Source organism: Phyllostomus hastatus, unplaced genomic scaffold, assembly GCF_019186645.2.
Source record: "Phyllostomus hastatus isolate PE091 unplaced genomic scaffold, TTU_PhHast_1.1 phas_scaffold_1674, whole genome shotgun sequence".
Classification (NCBI taxonomy): domain Eukaryota; kingdom Metazoa; phylum Chordata; class Mammalia; order Chiroptera; family Phyllostomidae; genus Phyllostomus; species Phyllostomus hastatus.
Window position 1 is genome coordinate 4,755,480 of NW_025334011.1, and position 16,478 is coordinate 4,771,957.

The 16,478-nt window shown below is 47.8% G+C and overlaps 1 protein-coding gene and 1 pseudogene across 1 annotated transcript in view; both read left to right on the forward strand.

Annotated features, from left to right (window-relative positions):
• Positions 1-10,539: 10,539 nt before the first annotated feature.
• FAM47E (family with sequence similarity 47 member E) overlaps positions 10,540-16,478 on the forward strand; it is a 29,491-nt gene continuing 23,552 nt past the window's right edge. The window contains exon 1 of the mRNA XM_045858107.1: positions 10,540-10,653. Coding sequence (XP_045714063.1) covers positions 10,598-10,653 — 56 coding nt within the window. The 5' untranslated portion in view covers positions 10,540-10,597. The remainder of the gene's footprint in view (positions 10,654-16,478) is intronic.
• LOC123831027 lies at positions 11,366-12,325 on the forward strand (annotated as a pseudogene).

Sequence of the window (16,478 nt, forward strand, 5' to 3'; positions counted from 1 at the left end):
GGCCACCGCCAGCAGCTGCGCGGGGAGGCGGGCGGGCGGGGCGGAGGCCGAGCCGGCAGTCATGTGCCCCGAGGCGGAGGCGGCGATTCGGCCCGTGAGAGCCGCACCCGTCCCCGACTGCCACCCCGCCCCCCCACCCCGCCTGGTCCCCGCGCCTGTGGCTCCCCTACCTCGGCCAAACCCCGCCGCTACCTCGCCCTCTCACCGCGAGCCCCGCTGTCGCCCCGCAAATCGTTGGTCTTCCGTGGCTCATTCACATACTCAGTTTGCAGACACGTACTGCGGGCGTATCAAGTGCCAAGCCCTGGCCTTTCAGGATGGATGCAACATTGCCCCCGCTCTAGACCAGTTCACAAGTTAGCGGAGCCACTGTTACAGCAACTACAGAACAATGTAACCTCGCTTTTACGAGGTGCGTGCAGAGATCTGTGCCAACAAGCATGTCTCCCGGTGACCTAGGAGCCCACAAATGCACTGGGTTTTGGTGGATGTGTAAGGGTTTGTCACGTGAGGGTTGTGTAGAAGGAAGGGAAGAGGCATTCCAAGGAGAAGGAAAAGGTGTGCTAAAACATTGGGGGTGAAAGAGCAAGACTGTAAGAGGAAAGAAGGAAGTTCCTTTTGATTATAGGCTTGGGTTGCAGGTTATGGAGTGGGAGGTGTCGAGGCCTCCTGGGATCGGACTTTGAAGGGTTCTTTGTCTCTTCTACAGAAGAGTTGGGACTTTATCTCTCAGCAGTGCGAGTCAGCAGGAAGCTTCCAGCAGGCAGCCCTTACGTTGGCATCAGCTTTGCTCACCTGTATGTACCAGGCACCCTAAAGCCTGCACACAGCAGGGACTTAATAAATGTTAATGGAATGAATGTCAGGCTTTGACTGGGTGCTTACATACACCCATTTATTTAATACCCGCAGCAGCCCTGTGAGCATGTGGCTGTTTGTCCTAGTCCCTCAAAAGCAATGCCAGACAGTAGTGCTTTGCAAGAGATACATGAGAGAAACAAGAGCTGGACCTGGAATGCAGATGTGATCCTTGTGAAGGAGAGAGGCAAGGAAGGAAAGTTGGGTGGAAGGAAGCATCTTATACTACAGTGCAACCTTGAGAAAGTTCAGCAAGGCCTTGAAAGGTACTTGAGCCAAATCACAGGCCTATCCCAGGAGTCTGGCACTTTCCAGGCATAGGTCTTTTGTGCTTGGTCATGGGCTGGGAGCAGCCCCAGGAAACTGGCCTTGGCACCAACAAATGACTATCACAGGACAGTTTTCAGAGCTCAGCATCTGGGGCAGGGAAAACACAGCAGCATGAAATAAGTAACCTAACAAGCTCAACTGGTTGCTAAGTGGTGGATCCTGCCTGGACCGGAATACAGGCCTAATGGCCTCTGAAACCCTCACTTTTTCTACCCTGTGCATTGCTGCCTCCCTGCTGCCATCAGTGAGAACCTGGGGACAGGGAATTCAGCTGGGAGACTTTGCTAAAGACATAGTGAGATGCTGTGATGCATTAGACATAGTGGCTAATTCTTTGACATTCCTATTGGTGACTTCTATACCTTCTCCCTTTGATTTGTGCTGGATTCAGTGATTTGTTAAATCAGTAGAATATGGTTGAAATCACCATATTGTGGGACTTCTGAAGCTAGACAAATGTCTTGCAACTTTTGCCCAGGCCTGTGGAAATCGTTGCTCTTGGAGCCGTGAGCTACTACCAAGTCAGCTACCCTGGGACCTCCATGCTGCAGAGAACACAGGGGAGACTGCAGAGACTTGCCCTGTTGGTCCCCAGCCTTTTGTGTCACAGGCCCTACACATATGGAGCAGAGTGGTCCTTCCTTGCCCTGCCAGAATGCAAAATAAAGGATTGTTGTTTTAAGCCACTAAATTTTGGTGTAGTGTGTCACTCAGTTTTAGATAACTAAAGCAGATTACAAGGGAAAGGCTGGGCCTGGGAAATTCTCAGTGACAGTAACTGCCCACTCCCAGCTCTATGCAGCTGAAGCTACTGAAGGTACCAGAGAACCAGACCAGGGTGGGGTCTAAAATGATTCAAGTCTCCCAAGTGTCGTGGCCACAGTGCCTGGTGGTTCCCCAACCTCATGTATCCACAATCGGCAGCCTTTCCTTATCCCTAATTCTGCCCCATCTCTGCTTTAGATTCCAGCTATCTAGCTACGCTCTGCTCTGGGCCCCAGTTTGCTTAAAGGGCTATGCTAACCCCCTCATCCTCACTCATCCCCTTCCCAGGCACTGGTTGGAGTCTTCTACAGTCTGTGTGTGTCCCCTCCTCCATTAACTAGAAAAAAGATTTGGTAACCTGTCTGCCTGTTTGGTGCCTAGTGGTTCAGGCTCAAATTGAACCCCCTCTCCACCATCTCCTGATTAAGACCAGATTTTACGTTTGTTGGCTCCAGTCTTGGGAGCAAACTCCACAGTTACCCACCTGTGCCAGCCCTGGACCGCCAATCGCAGTTCAGCCTTCCATCTCATTGTTCATTGAGGCCCCTTCTTGCCTCTTGTCTGGGCCATAGCAATGGACTGTGGGGAGAGAGGGAGAGACCCAGATTTGATAAACACATCGTCGTGTGGGGAGAATTTCTGAACAAGAGTTTCCAGCTCAGTTGCCCTCAGTTTACCTTCCCTTTGAGGAGCTCTTACTTGAGCAGCACTGGTGTTCCCACTGTCAGGTGGTTGGTAAGCTGCTTCCCCTTTAAAATTCTGGTTCATACTGGACAAAAACCTCTTTCTCAATTCCTCTTAGCACTGCTGACCAGACTAGCATTTTAAAAATCTACTAAACACTAAGAGAACAGAAAGGACCTGATTACAGAAAATACAAACTTAAAAAAGAAACCTAAAACCTTATGTCCCCCAAATAGCAGTCTGTGTGAACCCACAATAATCTGTCTCATTGTAAGGAGCAAACACAACTTTTTAGCACCTTGCCTGACTGCCTTTCTGTTTGGTTCCATTTTCTTCTCCAGCCCACAGCAGCTACTCTATCCGAAGCACCAGAATTCTTTTTTTAAAGATTTATTTATTTACTTTTAGAGAGGGAAGGGAGGGAGATAGAGAAAGAGAGAGAGAGAAACATCAATGTGTGGTTGCTGGGGGTCATGGCCTACAACCCAGGCATGTGCCCTGACTGGGAATCAAACCTGCAATGCTTTGGTTCGCAGCCTGAGCTCAATCCACTGAACTATGCCAGCCAGGTCTCAAAGCCCCAGAATTCTTATACAAGCTTCCCAAAGCTCCTTGATACTTCCTCCTCATTTCTGATCCACAGGATGTATCACCCCCACTGCTAATTGGCACTATTAAGTCTTTTTCGTGTATGCGCCACAGAATCATTTCACCCTACAGGTGAGACACCACCTCTCTATCCAGGGTGTGGCTGCTGCATGGCAGACACACAGACTAACAACCCCCTATGACAGTCTATAGGGGCAGACTGCGTGGGGAGAGACTAGTGCTTCTACTATGTAGGCGGAGAGGCTAATGCCCTGGCAGGGAGACAGTCAGGAGCTTTCCCTACGATTTCACTATACCTACAATCAGAAGAAAAAGAACTTTGAGAAGGCCAAGCGCCCTCGGGAATGAATGACTGTTGGTGCCTGTTACAAATTACACAGTCATTCCGGACTCAGAGAGAGAAAGAACTTCCTTCCCAGACTCTGAGACAGGCTCCAGGACAACAGACTCTAAGACCAGGGGAAGCAAGAAGGGTTCTTTGAGGCCCACCTTAATTTAAATTTATATTGATATATTGATGTATTAAGTTTATATTGATATTATTCTCAAAGGAGTTTCATCATATATAGTCATTGCGTACTTGAATATTCAAAGTGTTAAGGTGTTAAATGTAAACATTTAAAATACACCACAAGTTTTACCACCCCATATGGTAAGCAATCTCCAAGTATGACTGTCAACAACTCTTCCTTTCTTTGTGGGCTCCTGCTGCTCCTCCAACCAAAGGTGGAGTTTATCACTCTCCCCTTAAATCTGGGCTGGTCTTGCATCCTGCTTCAACCAAGAAAATGTGATAGATCTCATGATAGAGGACAGTTCCAGGTGTAGGCTTTAAGGGACCTGGCAGCTCCTTCCTTTACCTACTTGGGGTCTAACTACAGTGGTAGAAGCTCGGATTCCACTGGTGGATGAGAGGGAACCGCAGACTGAGAGGCCATCAAAGATGTCACAGCCCATCTAACTGCCAGATGAATCGAGTCATATGCTGCTGGGAACAGAGATGACGAGACCTCCCTGTTGAGCCCTGCCCAAACTGCAGAGTTGTGAGCAAATGAATGAATGTGTGTTAACTTCTAAGTTTTAGGGTGGTCTATTGCAGCATGATAGATAACCATAACACCATGTTTTGTTATTTATTCATTACTTTAATATTTCAGGGGCCTAAAAAAAGTGGAAGTGACCCTAGGCCTTGCTTACTAGCCCTGGGGAATGTCAACAGCATGTGGCTATGTGGTCTCCTAGCAACCCGAGAGACCAGAAGGCATAACATTGAAAGGCTCAGAGGTTACTCGAAGCCAGTACTTGGCAACAATGACAGACTACAGGCAGCTGTTCTAGCCTAGGGCACTAAACCTGGTTGGCATGAACTGCAGGCCCTGATAAATGCCACAGGGCAACATGGGGGCTCTGGAAAACCATTTTGCTGAGGGTGGAGTTGGGGCTAGGATGGGTGATGGGGCTAATGCTGGGGCTAGGGCTGGAACTAGAGCTGGGTCTGCAGTGAGGGTGGGATCAAGGGTTGTGGGAGAGGGAGCTCCGCCCACAGGGCCCCCCCAGCCGCCACGGATAAGAATAAGTGTACCAAGACTGGATCTGCTTTGGGAGGAAAGGTGGCCAATCTCTCAAAGGAGAAGGGCCAGGAGCCTGTTCCTCAGTGGGCTTTTATTGGGTTCATTTGCCCAGGAATACAGATAAAGCTCATTAACCATTGTCAGGCAGTAAGGATCAGACAATAGATAACAAAGAACTCTGAGGGACTATTTTTAATCAGGGTCAGATAGCTAAAGAGCTATAAAACTTTGAGGAACAAACTCACTTCTTGCTTGGACCCTTATCATTTAATTGAGAGCATTCTAAACAAAGCAGGTTTCACAAGATTTTACATATTTTCTTAGGCCTGATTGCCCAGGAAACCCGCCCTTTCCAGCACAAGGCTACACTGCCCTCTGTCATTGTTTTAGGCTTAGGTGGAGCAAGGGAAGTAAGGCAGCCAAGAGATTAAGAGACTTCTTGCAGACAGAATGAGGACTCAGGCTTTGTCAGAGTTGAGGGGCGAGGATCCATCACCCCCTTTTGCTATAGCCCCCCAAGTCTTGGGGGCCTCCCACGTGATTGTGCCTGGCTTAGGTTGTTCCCCTCTTGGGGAATCTTACCCGCCATTGGCTAAACCGACCAAGCATTGGGGGCAAGTTATGGATGAAGGAAAAGGAGCAGAAGTGGCACTCCTGCCAGGGAGGTAAGCTTTTGTCTCCTTAGTGGCTTATGGTCCAAGGTAGCTCCCTCAGCCTTAGCGTTGGCGGGGGTTACAGCTTCTGAAACCAGGCAGGGCAGTTCCCAACAAAGGGTGGGTGTTGGGTCTAAGGCTGGAGCTTGAGCGAAAAATGGGACTGGGACTGGACCTGGGGATAAGCCTGGAGCTGGGTCAGGAGTTGGTTTATGGAGGCCAAGTCCCTAATTCTGAGCCTTGCCCTGGGCATGCCTGGCAGTGGCCTGTGGGAGGCTGTGGGCTCCCATCGCAGGGGTCCTGAACTATGCCCCTTCTTGTGCTCTGAGATCAGTGTATAGACACATGGTCTGGTATGCTTGCTGGCCATGGTGGTGTGAGCAGCCTGGGGGGCGAGACCTTTGCGGATGGAGCCCCTCTGCCTTTACATGACTAGCTTCAGTGGTCTGGCAGGGGCCCTGGGCCCCAAGAATGAGAAGGTGCAGTGAGCAATGGCAATGCTGACCCCACAAGTATGCACTGCAGGAAGAGAGAATGTGAAACCAAAAAGCTATCCTCATTTGCAAGCAGCCTTGGGCTCCAGAATAAAACTGGAGTGGGACTTCTGGATACCAACTCTAGTTCTGGGGGTGGCTGAGTTCTTTCTATTTTTGTGGAAAAGGTTGGCCTGGCCTTGGCAGGTGTAGCTCAGTGGATTGAGCGAGGGCTGCGAACCAAAGTGTTGCAGGTTCGATTCCCAGTCAGGGTACATGCCTGGGTTGCAGGCCATGACCCCCAGCAACCGCACATTGATGTCTCTCTCTCTCTCTCTATCTCCCTCCCTTCCCTCTCCAAAAATAAATAAATAAAATCTTTAAAAAAAATAAAAGAAAAGGTTGGCCTGGAGCTGGGCATTTCCCACTCCCTCAAATGGGGCAACATTTTAATAAAGAACTTTTTCCTTTCCCACTGATCTCTGTTTCATGCCTGTATTTGATTATAGGTCACCAAATCCCACTTTGTTTGGTAACAGTTTTGGCAAAGTGGACCTTAGTCAGGTCCCAGCTGCCTCTGGCTGGTTGACCACAAGAGTGCAGCTATAAGGATTTCCTAATCTCAGGAAATTTCCCTGCACCTCAGCTCAAGGTGCCAGTCACTGGGAACACTAAGATGGTGGAAGGAAACAGGTCTGGGGAGGAAAGGAATCCCAAGACCAGGTGAGTCTAACCAGCATGCACACTGGGGGTTGGGCAGTGTGCTATGTGGGTTCTGTTGGAGCCTGATCCGCCACCCCTGCCATTCTGACTACAGGCCATGTGGCTGCTTCACCACTCAGGCTATGTGTCACATGGGTGCTGTTTGGGGTCTGCACAACTTGATTTGATGGGGACAGCTCCAGTTCTGAGGATCACAAGTTGGGGTCCAAAGAAGACCATTTAATCCCTCAACTGAGATCTGATAGGGATTGTTTGAGCTCTGGAGTCCATGAATGGTGTCCAATGAGGACCACTCTGAGAACCATGAAGAGGGGTCTCATTGAGGACTGCCCAAGTTCTGAAGGGCCACTGAAAAATCAGGCTTGGGAAGGAGACAGGCTCTAAGGGGGTGAGGATCACCCAAACTTTGGGGGACCACTGCTCAGGAGCCAATATTTGGTCCTCTGGCTCCCCATGCAGGTTCCCAGAAAGGTTGCTCTCCTGAAAGATGGCAAGGAAGGAACTTAAGGCATATTGAGTACCACAAGGACTTGAGAAATACAAGTACTGTAAGCAAAGCTGTATGGCAGTTGTGTGACTTGACTTCTGTGCCCTGAAGGGCTGACTAAAGCTCAGTCTAAAGATTCCTCATATCAGTTTCAGCAAAACAAATTTAAAGAGCCTTCATGATTAATTGCTGTTGTTATTGTGTTTATGCAAATAATCAGGAAAAGCTAAAAACTGGACTTAATGCAGTCCTTTTGATAACAATGAGGGTAATATTAAGGGAAAAAACGTGTTTCAAGAAAAATAATATTCAGTTGTAGAAACTGGACTCTAATACAGTTAACTGTTCTTAAAGTTTTGTTTTCACTTGAAAGCTGAACTGGATTCTGCATACCAATCTTACCTCTATACCTGATGACATCACCAGGGATGTTCAATTTACAGGCAAGAAGAATTTATTTAAGAAAAGAAGAATTTATCAAATTGCCACTGTTCAATATAATTCCAAAAAAGGTCTTACAACTGGACATCTTCTCAAAAGAGAGTATTGGAGACTCAGAGACTGGTTTATGATTTGTGGTGTGAACTAACCTTTGTGTTCTTCCCTCTGTTTTCATAGGGTAAATGCCTACAACCTCATTTACCTGGGTGTTTGTTTATACAGTATGGACCTCACTTTAGAAGTCTACCTGAATTGCTGCCTCCTAAGATTCAAGGGTTTGGCTAGACTAGATGGTTGAGTTGAAGTATGGTGCAATCAACCGACTTTGCCTTAAACTGTTTTCCTTTTCTTCCCTAATGGTACAGACAAACAAAAAAAATCCACAATTCTTTGGGGGTGGGACAATCTTAAAATATTCCCCTCTGCCTAAGTTAAGTTAAATATTGTGGGCAAAAGGGCTTTGGACAGATGTGACATGCCTTGTATACCTTCCTCCAAGGAAGCCACTCCTTGTTAATCTGGGATATTGCAGAGTTAGTCTCTACCTTTGTCACTTAGTTATTATGGTTCTGACTATGCCTTCTAACTCTCTTGTCAAATTTGTCACCTCCAAAATACAAGGATGCCAACTTGTCCAGCAATGCCAACCTTTGGACATTGTTTATACCACTTTCCAGGGACAGCCAACTGACCTGGACTTTGCAAAATCCTCCTACCTTGTGTGAAGGCTTCCCTCCATTCCCTATCCCCAGTTTTGTTCTCTGGACCCAGAGAAGGGTAGGACTACATCTTGAGCCAGCAGGAAGTAGCTACAGAAAAATGAGATCTTCACCAATTTATTTTTGTAAGATTACAAAGGTCCAGAAGTGTTAAAGGGAGGAATTGTAATAGGGGGACCTGGCAAGAACCTTGGGGAGTGGGGAAGGACCCTGGAGGCACCGCAAAAGTATGTCTTCCCTAGAGTAGGGGAGGGGCTGGGAAGTGCCAGAGGTGATGGAGGGGACTGAAGTTTCAGTGAGCATGATAGATTTCCATACACCTGGGTACAAGGTAAACAAACCAGCTCCACTGTGTGTGATGCTTTGCTCTGGAAACAGGTGCTGCAGGTGACTAGAAACCCTCCTACCCTCTTCCAAATCATGGCAACAGAAGGGGCAAAGACACCGTGCAGCCTGAGGAGCATGATGACACTAGCCTGAATTGGCTTGGAATTAGGATGCTTTTGCTGCATGTAGGACTTTGGAGCCAGGAAATAAAATGAAGGGAAGGCAAAGTTTTGCCCCTTTTTCCTTCTGCACCTCTTCACTTACCTGGTTGGGAGCCAGCTCATGAACAAAATTAATACATGGAGCAAATATTGTGAGGATGCAAAATTCATGAAAACAGGTGCTTTTTAAAAAATTCATGCAGCAAACACTGCATGAAGTACCAAGATGAGAAGGACCAAGTCTGTTTATCTTCCTTTGCCTAGCATCCCAAGTGTGGTTGTAACAGACAATAGTTGTTCAATGAGGACCTAAAATGTGCCGAGCACAGTACTAGGAGCAAGATGGACGTGATCCTTACCTCAGTCTTGCGGAGAAAATCCTACTTCCTCAAAGTAATTAAGCTTAAATTTGCAGTCAATCAAATTATATCAAAGCTACTATCAAAGGTAGTGAAAACAACTAATCAGGCTCCTTATAATGCTTACATTTGTACCTTTCTCCATTAACTGATTCCTATAACAACTTTGTGAAGTAGGAAGGCAAATTCACTCATCTCCAGTTCACAGCTGAGATGACAATAGTACTCAGCAATTATTGAGGGATTCTATATTGCCAGCACTGTGTTAAGTACTTTGCATTCATTATCTCATTGACTCTCCCAACAACCCTATAGACAGATACTATTATTTCCCCCCTTTTCAGACTAGGAAATCAATGAAGCTTAAAAATGTTTAAATAACTGTGCCCAGGAGTACATAATTATTAAGCGGCAGAATAAGGACTCCTCTGAGTGGGACTGCGGGGTCTGCACTGTGTGTGGAGAAGGCAGCTGAACACACACAAGTGAGGATGCTGAAACTAGTATCAGTCAGGGTACCTTTAATACTATCCACATATTTAATAAATCCCTAAAGATGGAACTTACTTATTCTCAGACAGTCTGAAAATGAGAAGACATCTTTACATGATTACAAAAATTAGTCTTCCATAACAGACAGAATTTAACTACTGTAATAATTTTGAGACAGGAGAATGCTTTCCTGCTATTTCTCTGGGAAGCAATGCTTAATATTTAAATCAGAAACGCTCCAGAAGTAGCAAGAAATTTTAGCAAAACCAAAACATCCTCATGTAAGCCACATATACATGAGCATCTGTCTACTAGGGCCAACTGGATAGTAATCGCACTGCTGGATGTGGGTCAAGGCAAAAGAATCAAATTACACACAAGTTGCAATGGACTCTGGAAATCAACTGGTGACTAGGATGCTCACTAGCAGAGGCTGAGATGCCCAAGCAGTTAGTTCCAAGACCTCCAGGAAAACATTTCATACTAAAAGTCCTTCTCATCATTAGACATCAGTCTATCCCTTTCCCTCTCTTCCCCATTTCTTTCTCTTGCTATCTTTCCAGCCAGCTGCTTTCTTCCTTTCTTCCCTTTAACAAACATTTTTTGAAAAGGTAGTGAGCAAAACAGACATGGATTAGCTTACGATAAATCTCACTGGGAAGATGAAAACGTTTTCCCAACAGATTAAAACAAAATTAAACCAAGGACTTGGTCCTCTCCCTTCCCTCTCAGCCCGGGGTGGTAGATCTCTAGGGTGTTGGAGGATTGTGCTGTTTAGGGTCCCATTGTCTCAAAAGGCGGGGCTTCTGGGGGCGGGGCGCCTGAGCTGCTGGCCACCCCTCCCCCGCAAAACGGATCAGCGAGTGGCTACGTGGTCTCCTAGCAACCCGAAAGGCCAGAACGCGCTTAGACCACATCCAGTGTAACCGCAGAGCCGGTGAGACGATGGTGGACCGCAGGCCTAGTGCGCCGAACCGGGTTAGCAGAAACTGCAAGCCCTGGTAAAGGCCGCGGGTGACACGTTGGGGCGCCTGAAACCCGTTCTTGCTGGAACTGAGTTGGGACAGCGGGGCTGGGCCTGCGTCTGGGCCTGAGGCTAAAGCTGGGGCTGGCGCTGGAGCTGGCTGTAAGGCTAGATCAGGGGCTGAGCCTTGGTCTAAGGCTGGGGCTGGGGCTGGGGCTTGGGCTGAGCCTGGGCTTGGGCCTGGGGTGGGGGGTGGCAGATAGCCAAGCAGAGTTCGGCTGCAGTCCTGCCTGCCTTTCCTATTCAAGGTCTCCAGCCCCTAAATGATTATGACATAACCACAGCTTGATGCTGCTCAATGCATAGGACACATTTTATTCTGTTTTCCTTGCTACCCCGAGGGGATTTAGATTCAGACACCTCTTCCAGGTGGGAAAGTGATCGCCGTTGAGTCCTCTGTGGAGACTGGTTCAGTCTAGACACACAGTTCTGGTGGGGTTAGCCAACAAGGTGGATCCCTGCATCCCCTGTGAGGGGTCGGGTGCACCTAGAGCCCTTCGCTACCCAGCTGATGACTGGGGCGAGCTGAGCCTGTGTTTGGGGGACTGTCTTGCGTCCTGGGGAGATCTCTTGCCATTTTCAGTGCCTACTGTCACAGCCACAGGGCGTGAGTCCAAGGCTTTTTGCCTTTGCTGATTGCTTGAGCCATTTATGAGAAGGGAATTTCACTCTCTTGGAGGCTAGATGACATGGTGGTAAAGATCCCAAAGTATAGAATCAGAAAGGCTGGACTCGAAGGCCAGGGCTTCTCTTGCTTGCAAGGTTAACTTAGGCAAGTTAGTTGCCACTTCTGGGCTCAGGTTTCTTAAGTGTAAAATGGACACAATAAGAAGAATCAGTTTTGTAGGACTGCTGTGAGGACCAACCAGCACAGCACCTGTGAAGCAGTTACTGGCACATGGTATGTGTACATGTTGGCAGTTGTGAGCTCTTTGGCAATCCCCCTTTCCATTCATTTTCTAACTTGTCGTTTTGAAGTAATTATAGACTGGAAATAAAATATGGACCCTGAAGTGCTCTCACAGTGTTTCAAATAAGACTCTACTTGTCCTCCTTGATGGTTTCGGAGGAGGTCTTGGACTCTAGGCACTGAATTTTGGAGATTTTCACACAAATAGACCCTTGTATGTTCTTGACCTGTTGGGCTTTGGAGAAGCAGTAGACCCATGTTTGACCATGATGCGGAAGAAGTGGAGAATCAGTTTGTGGAATCCATTGAAGGATGGAGATGTGCCCTAGGCCTGGACAAAGTGATCTTGCTTGGATTCAACCTGTGCGGGATCTCGGCTGCTGCTTACTCACTGTAGTGCCCGTGAAGGGCTAATCATCTCATTTTAGTGGAGACTTGGGGTTTCCCTGAGCCATGGACCTTGCTGATCAAGACAGACCAATTCCAGTTTGGATCAGAGCCTTGGGAGCAGCATTGACTCCCTGCAGCCCTTTAGCTGGACTCAGGAGCGCAGGGCCATTTGGTTTCAGTCTACTACAGCCTTTAAGGCCTGATTTCGAATGGAAGTATTCTTCAGTGTTTGAGGATGGTACTGTGACAGAATACATGCACCACTGTAATGTACAGACTCCAAATGGTGAGATGGTTAAAAAATGTGACTGTTCCTTCTGGATGGGCAAAAAGGCCAGTGCTCCTGTGAACTGGTTCAATGGACCTTGACATCCCAGTTCCGGGAGCAAAGAAGACAAGAGAGAGGACTTGCACAGGCCAGTGATAATGTGCCCTGAACTAGGAGTATGATTAACTCAGCCTTTTCCATGTGAACCCCTCTTCCCCCACCTTCTTTCAAAAACGCCTCCTTACAGCCTCCTTTTCCCACCCTAATCCTTGTGGTCTATGTAACTGGGCATGTTGTCTTCCAGGCATAGAGTATCTGCCCAAGAGCAGGCCGACATTCCCCACCTTCACGCACACAAAGCAGTTCGTATTTCTGAGAAACAGACTGGAGGATTTCCGGCATGGGTGACCTCCTTGGGAAGGTATAATTACTCAGGGCTTTCAGGAGCACTCCGTTCCCTAGACAAGTCACCGAGTCCCCAGACCTCCCGCCCCAAGGAGGCAGCACAGCTGCCCAAGGAAGTAGACCTGTGTGCCTAGCTCTTGCCAGCCCGGCAGGTCCAGAAGGTGTTCGTGGCGGACAGTGAAGCCCAGCTGACCCCACATCCCTTGGCCCGCTACCCAAGTCTGGGGGCAGATCTCCTGTCCTAGGGCTGTGGCAGGGTTTTCCCTGGGGCCTAGAAAATAATTCTCCTTAGATACCTGGGGAGTTCCCTCTAGGGAAGGACATGCTTATACAGAGGAGAGGACTCGGAATGTCTCCCCAGGGTGAGAGTTTCCATGGGGGTTGGAGCAGCTTCCTTTCAGCAGCATTTCCGTCTGCTCCCCATGAGGGTGCACAGCTTATGAAGGTCCAGCACACTGGAAACTTTCGACTTATTTTCCCCCTGAAGGCCCACCAGTCCACTCTGCCTGTGATTTTGGGGGGAGGAACACAATGGGAGGGAACTGTTCAGTCGTGCTTCTGTCACCCAAACCTGCTCTTAAAGGTGTCAACAAGTTCTTACTAACTGACGGGTATAAGGCATATGTGAGTGTGCAGACTCACAGGGAAAAGTCACCAAACGGTCAGGCTTAGGCTGGGCAGCAGCTCCGTCACGTCACCATGGTCCCAGGCAACTTTAGACTTTCAGTTCCATTGTCCCCTCCATACGTCTCTAGTTCTGTGTCTCAAAATGGCTTCCACACGTTCAGGCACAGTCTTCCCAGCAAGAAGGGGGAAGGGGCAAAGGTTAAAGGGTACATGTCAGCTGACTCTGTCTTTTAATTAGGCAAATACAGTTGACCCTCAAATGGGGCCAAACTGCACAGGTCCACTTATAGGGGGATTTTTCAAGAAATACAGTTGGCCCATCCTAGTGATGAGTTTCACTTGCACTGATTCAACAACCGCATATAGAAGACAGTATATTTGCATTCCTAACTGCAGATTCCCAGCCACATATCTAAAATACTGTTTTTGATCTCAGTTGGCTGAATGCACAGATGCTAAGGGCCCACTACAGAGTCAACATTTCTACGTTGGTTTTTGACTGCAGAGGTCGGCATCCCTGGCCCTCTCATTGTTCAGGTGTGTACTGCGATAGCTTTCCCAGTAAGCAGTTCATTCATCTCACCACTCCAAGATGTTAGGGAGTCCAGAAAATTGAGGTTCTTGGTTGGGTATTGCAACGTTGAACTTATTACAGAACATAATTGTTAGATTTAAGGGGAAAGAGCAGAATGATATTGGGCAGAAAGCGAGCAGTGCTTGCTCGCCCACCCTGCCCGCGCAGTCTCTTCCCTGCACTGTGAGCGTGGCAGTTGTTCAGGGAGGTGAACAGCTCTGCAAAGTCCCCCAGCGGCCCCTTCTCACTCAGAGTTAAGTCCTTGCTGTTGTCTGAAAGGCCTTACTTGCTCTGCTCTCCACCCCACCCCTCTCATGCTCCCTCTCCAACTGCCCACTCCTCTGCTCTCGCCTGCCGCAGCCATGGTGATCGCCTGCCTGCCTGCCCTGTGAACATTAAAGGCATTCCCGATGCAGATCTCTGTTCCTGTGTCTGGGTCACTTGCCCCCCAAGTCTACCTAGCTCCCTCCTTTACTTCCTTCGGATCTTTGCTGGAATGTCTCCTACTTGGAAAGACTGTATACAATAGCATTTCCTTTCGACCCTCATTCTCTATCCCTTACCATGATCTATATTTTTCAACATAGCACTTGTCACCACTGGGCTCCTCACTAGACTAAAAGCTCTATAGGGCAGGGTCTTTGTGTCTTGCACTGTGTACCACCAATACACGACGTATGGTAGACACTCGAAATATGCTCATGTATAATGAATGAAGAAGTAAATGATCAGTGGCAGAGGAGTCTATAGGAAGGACAGTTGAAATTTCAAACCAATTTTTTTCCACCCAGGGCTTCCCTGCACTGCATCCTGCAGGTCAGAGCTCGAGTCCATGACAAAGAGATTGTCTGCACATTCCCTCAGATGGCATGTGGGACGGTGGAACTTATTTCCATATTTGACCTCCCAACCAGGTGTGTTAGCTTTTTCCTGAGGCTAGACCTTTTTAATGCTGCCACGATTACCAGCAGCAGCTCTGGATTTAAATTCTACCCAGAAAACATCGGTTTTTGCATGTGAAAAAAATTCCATAGCTTAATTCCTTTGGGTCCCTCTTGGCTTATGTGCCTGTTCCTATACCAGTTGCTGATTTAGGTCCTGATAGGACTGGCCTGCCCATGGACTGAGAATGGGGTCAGGCGGCTTTAGACCATGAGGACTGAGGGTGGATGGGGAGGTGGCTCACCAGAGAAAAATCTAGATACTGGCATTTGCAGGAGGAAGAATGGATGCTGGACAGCCCAAAACGACATAAATCTCTTAGAAGTACTCAGTGGGGCAGCTGGGGACGGGGGCAGACCCAGAGGCATCATTCCATCTAGACGGGATGGAATTTCAGTTCAAAGGCTGCCTGCCTAATGTCTCGGTGATGGGAACTCACCCACAGTGCCCAGCCTAGGATCTGCCCGGAAACTGATGAATGCACTGACTGACTGCAAAGGAAAAGCAGCGGGGCAAGATGGTCTGTTTTGTCGTAGAATCAAGGAGCCCCAGGTTTCAGCACATCTTCCTTCCTTCCAAAACTGTTTTCTTCTGTTTGTAGCTCTTACTAAAGGTGCTAGAAGTGCTGGATCTTGACAGGAAACCGGAAGACACATGGGCTCACTGTGAGAGCATCAGGGAAAAAAAACAAAGGAAAGTGTAAAACATTCTAAAAACCATTCTAAAGACCAGCTAGGACTGTGAATTCTATTCTAAACCTCTCGTTCATTCCTGGCACCTGAAAAACATTTTACGAGTTAACTTCTCAAAGCTCCTCATCTTTAGTATAATTTAGAAAAGCAAGAGTAACTAAGTTCCTGAGGAGGAGGGAAAGGACCCTTGAATCCTGCTCTAAATAGTGGGTTTGTTTATTCAGGCTTTGCTTTTTAATGAATGGATGTGAATTATCTAGCAACGGAGCAAGCGTGCATGTCAGCATGACTCTGTAAGAGCTGCTGGGGTGGAGGGACACTGCGGGAAACCTGGCTGGTTGGCCCACAATGGCTCTTAATTATTCATGGTAGAAGCGCTTTTATTCACATGATTGAGACCAGTAGTTGGTTGTATAAATAAAACAACAACAACAACAACAAACCAAAAAGTTAATGGAGGACATTGTAAAAGATGACACCTAAGTTGTTAAAACATCTTATTTTACCCTAGAACATAACTGTACATTCACATGCTAGTCTTTCATAGGCTTTTTTTGAGTATGGATCTGCGGCTTGGAGTTTCAAGTCATCTTTTTTACATAAATCACACTAGTAATGACACGTTTGTTGAGTCTTTTCAAAGCACTAATATTAATTTTCATAGAAACAACTCTCTTTTGTACCATACTCTTTGTTCTCCAGCTCATATAATACTGAAAATGACAATCCAATGAGATGGTAGTATAGTCAACAGAAATAGATTTGGGATGTGCATTTAACTTTTGAAATGAAATGCTGTCACTGGTAGGGGCTGAGGAGTGTGGGTGCGAGGGAGAGACGCCCGCCCGCAGCACCCAGCCTGCTCTTGGAGGGCCCGCAGCCACAGTCAGGGTGTTTGGAAGGGGCTCTGCAGCGCTTCGCCAGTCACGCGAGTGCCCTCTGTGGAGGCGGAGTGAGAGAGGGTCCACTATACTAAAGTATATATGTGAGGGTG